This window comes from Propithecus coquereli, unplaced genomic scaffold, assembly GCF_000956105.1.
Source record: "Propithecus coquereli isolate 6110/MARCELLA unplaced genomic scaffold, Pcoq_1.0 Scaffold208, whole genome shotgun sequence".
Taxonomy (NCBI): domain Eukaryota; kingdom Metazoa; phylum Chordata; class Mammalia; order Primates; family Indriidae; genus Propithecus; species Propithecus coquereli.
In genome coordinates, this window is record NW_012145856.1 from 284,443 (window position 1) to 291,007 (window position 6,565).

General features: G+C 36.6%; 1 protein-coding gene across 2 annotated transcripts in view; it reads left to right on the forward strand.

The window, feature by feature from the left end:
- Positions 1 to 6,264, forward strand: part of EIF2AK3 (eukaryotic translation initiation factor 2-alpha kinase 3) — a 79,100-nt gene extending 72,836 nt beyond the window's left edge. Inside the window, exons 15-17 of one of the 2 annotated variants that reach the window (XM_012644258.1) lie at positions 1,158 to 1,259; positions 4,108 to 4,170; positions 5,128 to 6,264. In XM_012644258.1, the coding sequence (XP_012499712.1) occupies positions 1,158 to 1,259; positions 4,108 to 4,170; positions 5,128 to 5,328 (366 nt within the window). In that variant the 3' untranslated portion in view covers positions 5,329 to 6,264. The remainder of the gene's footprint in view (positions 1 to 1,157; positions 1,260 to 4,107; positions 4,171 to 5,127) is intronic. The other variant, XM_012644260.1, reaches the window with a different exon arrangement.
- Positions 6,265 to 6,565: the final 301 nt, after the last annotated feature.

Consider the following 6,565-nt stretch of genomic DNA (forward strand, 5'->3'; position numbering starts at 1 on the left):
TCAAACAATCCGCCCCCCTCGGCCTCCCAGAGTGCTAGGATTACAGGCGTGAGCCACCGCGCCCGGCCAGGATTGTTTTTGAACATACTTTCTTTGAATACTTGCAAACCCCAGGGATGATGAGAGGTAAGGGAGGGTTCAGGTCCCTACAGTCACTTAGAAGGAAGGAGGGTGATGCAGCGGATGTGGCCACCGAGCTTTTCCCCTGCTTTTCTGTGAGCATAGAGGCAGGAGCCAGGGAGACAGATGCCAAGTACAGCTAGAAGGGAGGTTGTGGAGGGATCATAAAACCTGGCAAGTGCTCTGTGACCCTCCATTCCCCAATTAAGAAATACCAGTGTGGAGCATTTCCAAAGTGATGTCGCCTTCTTTGGCTGTTTACCAAATGTCAAGTTATGTGCCTAAAGAAATTTTCACAAATAAAAGGGTTCTTCTGAGCCTCCAGGAGGTTACTTTTAATTTGAATGAAGCTTTGTTTAATAGGGTAGTTCAGTTGTAATTCATTTGTTCATTTTAACAAATGAGTATTTATTGAGGCCCTTCTCTATACTTAGCCCAGTGCTAGATGATGGCAACACAAAAGCAGCAGTTCCCGTCCCTCCAGGACTTTATAATCTAGTTGTGAAGAATAAGAAATATACACATGAAAAATACAACCAAGAATGCAAAGTAGTCCATAATTAAGTGCTGTAAGGAAGGCTAATCACAGTTGATTAGTGGTTTGGAGTAATGAAGATTTTCTCATAAAAATGGGTGAGGACTAAGATGATTAGAAATGAGAGATTTGCTTTAGATAGTGTTTGCTTTGAAAAACTTCACCTCAGGGGTAGTTGAGCAGCTTTAACTGGCTCCCACCAACTTTTTTTTTTTTTAGCATCATCACAAGGCTCCAGGTTTCTGCTGGGCCTATTTTACTGATGCATATCTCAGAGCTGTACCTGAGCTTTCCTTCTGTAATGCTGAGTACTTTAATTACCCTTAGTGGGGTAAGTTGAAGAAAGGAGGCTTGAGAGATTAACTCTTTGCTAACATTTGTACACATATATTTCAACCAAGAAGTGATTAAATTAACTCTGGGATTCAGTAAGACTGTAATATCAATTGTACTCTCTTAGTGTTATTTTTTCTTAATATTTTTTCTTTATATGGGATTTCAGATTCATGGAAACAACTATTCTCATAAAGTGGACATCTTTTCTTTAGGCCTGATTCTATTTGAATTGCTGTATCCGTTCAGCACTCAGATGGAGAGAGTCAGGGTAAGTACTCCCATCCTCAAAAAAACAATTCTTTTAAAGGTTGAAAAAGGACTCATACCTTCTAATAGCTAAAGGGACCTACCAAATGTTCTGTAAAATTTACAAAATAAACAATTTTAAAAGAATATTATTTTTAATACCAGCAAACTAGTTAACTAGAAGATGTCATGTGAACAACACAGGGAGGATTTCTAGACTATTTGCTTCCATTTAAAACTCAGTCTTCAAAAAATTGCTTAGATTGTTTCTTCCTAATTTTTTCTTAAGTTCATCATAATTTAACAGTATCTTGCACACAGTAAGTTTGTAATGAGAAAAAAGCTAGGGGACCCACAGGGTAAGGGGGCAGGGGCAGGGAGCAGAGAGTGCAGGAAAAGGGAGTGGTCTTGGTCGTTTGGCCATAGAAGATTTTTCCAGAGGACAGGTGGCCCCACACTCATATAATTAAATGCTGACGAATTAAACATAATTAGTTTTTTCCTATCAAAATAAACCATTTTTAAGGCAAATAACACTGAAAGTCTTTTTAAAGTAGGGCTCGGTCACATTTTTCCCCATCCTGCATAAGTGGTTACCCTCGATTCTTCTGGTGCTTGTCCCTAGTATTTAACTCCATGGTTCCCAAGTTTATGTTCTTAAACACCATTTCTTAATTTATCAATTTTAGATTCTACCTATTGATTTCTGGCCATGGTAGAAGAGGATATAGTTCTCACATCGAACCAAAGGACTCATACCTTCTAATAGCTAAAGGGACCTACCAAATGTTCTGTACAATAAATGGAAAAAAGCAACCAAAATAACTAAATTCCAGAACACCAGAAATAAAGGCCCTGAAAGCTTCCAGAAAGGAAAATAAAACAGGTCCAACCTAAGTGAAGGATCAAGAATCAGATGGCATCAAAATTTATGTAGTTACAAGTTAAAGAACATTATCAAGAATGTGAAAAGATAAGCCACGTGCCTTATAGTCCCAACTACTCGGGAGGCTGAGGCAGGAGGATCACTTGAGCCAAGAAGTTCAAGACTAGAGTGCACTGTGATCGTTGCTGTGAATAGCCACTACACTCCAGCTTGGGCAACATAGCAAGACCCCGTCTCTAAAAATAAAATAAAGTGAAAAGATAGCCCACAGAATGGGGGAAAATATTTATAAATCCTATATCTGAAAAGTGTCTAGTATCCAAAATATATAAAAGACTATTAACAACCCAACAAAAGACAATTTAATTAAAAAATGGACAGAGCAATAGACATTTCTCTAAAGAAAATATACAAATGGCCAATAGGCACATGAAAAGATGTTCAACATCATTGGGCATTAGGGAAATGCAAATCGAAACCACAGTGAGATAGCACTTTACACAATCTAGAATGTCTGTAATCAAAAAAATGAAAACTAGCAAGTGTTGGCTGGGCGCAGTGGCTCACGCCTGTAATCCAAGTACTCTGGGAGGCTGAGGTGGGAGGATTACTTGAGCATAGGAGTTCGAGACCAGCCTGAGCAAAAATGAAGCCCTGTCTCTACTAAAAATAGAAAAATTAGCCAAATGTCATGGCGTAAACCTGTAGTCCCAGCTACTAGGGAGGCTGAGGCAGGAGGATCACTTGAGCCCGGGAGTTTAAAGTTACAGTGAGCTACCATGGCACCACTGCACTCTACCCAGGGTAACTAAGCAAGATTCTGTCTCAACAACAACAAAATAGCAAGTGTTGGCTAGGATGTGGAGAAAGTAGAATCCTCTTACTTTGCTGCTGTGGAAAATAGTTTGGCAGTTCCTGAAAAAGTTAAACGTAGAATTACCATATGATTCAGTAATTCCACTCCTAGATATATGCTTAAGGGAAATAAAATATAGACAAAAACATGCACACAAATGTTCATAGTAGCATTATTCATAATAGCCAAAAGTTGAAACAACCTATCAACTAATGAGTGGAAAAACAAATTGTAGTATATCGATACAAAGGAATACTATTCAGCTGTAAAAGAAATGAAATACTAATACATGCTACAACATAGGTGAACCTTGAGAACATTATGCTAAGTGAAAGAAGCCAGACACAAAAGTCCACATGTGTATGATTACATTTTTATGAAATGTCCAGAATAGGAAAATCCATAGAGACAAAGATTAGTAGTTGCCAATATTTTCTCTGTGCTTCAGCATAGCTGTTCTCTATGTGTATATATCCATATATACACATATATGTATGTAAATGTATGTATACACACACACACATATATAGTTGTTCCTTAGTATCTGCAGAGGATTCGTTCTAGGACCCCCCACAGTTACCAAAATCTGCGGATGCTCAAGTCCCTTATATAAAAGGTTGTAGTATTTGTATATAACTTACGTACATTCTCCATATACTTTAAATCATCTCTAGATTACTTAAAATACCTAATACAATGTAAATGCTGTGTAAATAGCTGTTATACTATATCGTTTATGGAATAATGACAAAGTAAAAAGTCTGTACCTGTTCAGTACAGATGCAATTGTCCATTCTTTTGCAAATATTTTTGACCTGTGGTTGGTTGCATCTTCTGCCACAGAACCCGTGGATACAGAGGGCCAACTGTGTGTGTGTGTGTGTGTGTGTGTGTGTGTGTGTGTATGTGTGTGTGTATCCCCTATATTTTGGTGATTTGATGGAGTGAATGTCTGTGCACAGGGAGGATTTGTATATAGATTTACCTAGTTAGGAAAAACTTCTGGTAAGTTTTCCATCTGGTGAATACAACCTTTCTTCTTAGTCATTCTGTTAGAATATCAAAAAATATTTTTGTATTTAAATAGATTCATATGTCAAGATAAATAACACTTTTCTTTCTTTTTAGATCTTAACTGATGTAAGAAATCTCAAATTTCCACCACTGTTTACTCAGAAATATCCTCGTGAGGTATGTATAATCCTTATCTTTTATTTTTTTTCTAATCATATTTAGAACTTAAAGAGTCCTCAGCGGTTCGCTCAGTCTCCCCGTTTCACAGATGAGGAAGCCAAAGGTCTAGAGAGGAAAGAGACCTGCTCCTTGAGCATGCGATTTGTTAGAACCAAAGACTGGAGTGCAGGTCTGGCTTCCTCAGCCCAGGGTCCTGTGCTTCGTGCTGCATCACCTCCTGTGAAATTTAAACATTGATAAATATTGAATTTTCTTACATAATTAAGTTGAAGTAAGTAGATACTGTGTATTATCAAGTTGGAAAAAGTCAAAATTTATCTTTCAGTATGATAAGTATAATGAAGGATTGCATTAAAAATGAACTTTATAATAATATACTTAGATATGCTTAAATGAAATATGTCTTACTAAAAATTATTATACTTTTGCAAAGTTGATGAATCTATTCCCAGGAGGGCTCATAAGAGCATATATTACATTAAAAAGGATTTTTTAAAATCAAGAAAACGTGTTGGTTGTTGATCTCTGGCGTGATTTTTTTTAATTGAAATTTGTTTTGAGATATTTTTAGATTTACATGCAGTTGTAAGATGAATTTATTTTTAAAATCTGTTGATGTCTGTATTTCAAAGATGTGATTTTATAACCCTTTATTGTATGTTAGAAAATCACCAATTACCCAAAAATGGTCCATATTTGTTTGGAGCAGGGGTTGGCAAACTAGGGCCCACAGGTCAAATCCAGCCTGCTGCCTATTTTTGCAATAAAATTATATTGGAACACAGCCTAATCCATTACTTTACGTATTGTTTTGGCTGCTTTTGTGTATCAATGACCAAATTGAGTAGTTGCATCAGAGACTGTATGACTCATAAAATATGTACAGAAAAATTTTGCTGGCCCCTAATTTAAAAGATTGTTTAGTGATGTCATGAAACAATTTCTGTATTTCAGTATGTGATGGTTCAAGACATGCTCTCTCCATCCCCCATGGAACGGCCGGAAGCTACAAACATCATTGAAAATGCTGTATTTGAGGACTTGGAGTTTCCAGGAAAAACAGTGCTCAGACAGAGGTCTCGCTCCATGAGTTCATCAGGAACAAAACATTCAAGACAGTCCAGCAACTCCCATAGCCCTTTGCCAAGCAATTAGCCTTAAGCTGTGCTAGCAACCCCAATAGGTAACACAGAATAAGCCACCTCTTAGGAATGTGACTTTCCAAAATTGTGGACTTGAAAATGTTGTTCGTTGCTCAATTTTATTTTGGACTATTTTTCCTAAGTCAAATTTAAACTGGATTTGGGAGCATAACCTAATTTGAGACGACTCCTAATTTTTGCTATACTTAGGAGAGGACTGTCTGAATCACATGTGGTCATTGTTCTTTGTTTTTGACACTGGCTGGCCAAGCTTTATAGACCTCACCTTTTGCCTAGATGAAGGCTATAGGTAGAAGTAATTCCTAAAATATATAGAGAGAATTAAAATGGAAATATTTTTATAACACAGAAAAATGAAAGCCTACCCATGTGGTAACTATATTGCTCTAGAAATATGCTTTCTAGAGATACGATTTTGAAACTGATTTCCAAAAAGGAGATATGATTTTGAAACTGATTTCCAAAAAAGCTGACTCCATTTTGTCCCTGGTGGGTAAATTAGGAATCTGCACTATTTTGGAGGACAAGTAGCACAAATTGTATAACGGTTTATGCCCATAGTTTTATAGTCATATTTGTAGCATTAAATAGCTTTATTCCTTAGATGGCTCTAGGGAGAGTGTAGAGCTTTTTGTACTTTTACCGCCAATAAAGGGAAAATGAAGCTTTTTATGTAAATTGGTCAAAAGTTCTGGTTTGGGGAGGAAAAAAGCCGTAGTAAGAAACGGATGATATATTACAACTAACTTCTTTAATTTTGGACTTTTTAAACCTAATGAAATCTTAAATGTCTTGTATGCAATTCTGTAGGTTGATACTTCCCCCAAACTGATTATAGATAACACTTTAATCATGTAACTTGCTAACATTTTCATTGTAAATATGTTTATTTTTTATTTATAAAAATTCTGAAATCAATCCGTTTGGGTTGGTGGTGTACAGAACACACTTAAGTGTGTTAACTATTGTGACTTCTTTCAAGTCTAAATGATTTAATAAAACTTTTTTCAATTATTTGCAGTTGACTCTTGTTTTTAGGAGTTAGTCCCAAAATGGTAGATGTTCAAATTTATAAAATGGGATCAGAGGTCTAGGAAGAGTTTTAACCCTACCCTCAAGCAAACTTATTCCTAACCTGTTCCAGACAGATGTCTTTTCCATTATTTCCCAAAGACTTGGCAGTACCTATTCAGAATTCACAGGATCTGTAATGAAGAGACATTGGCTCA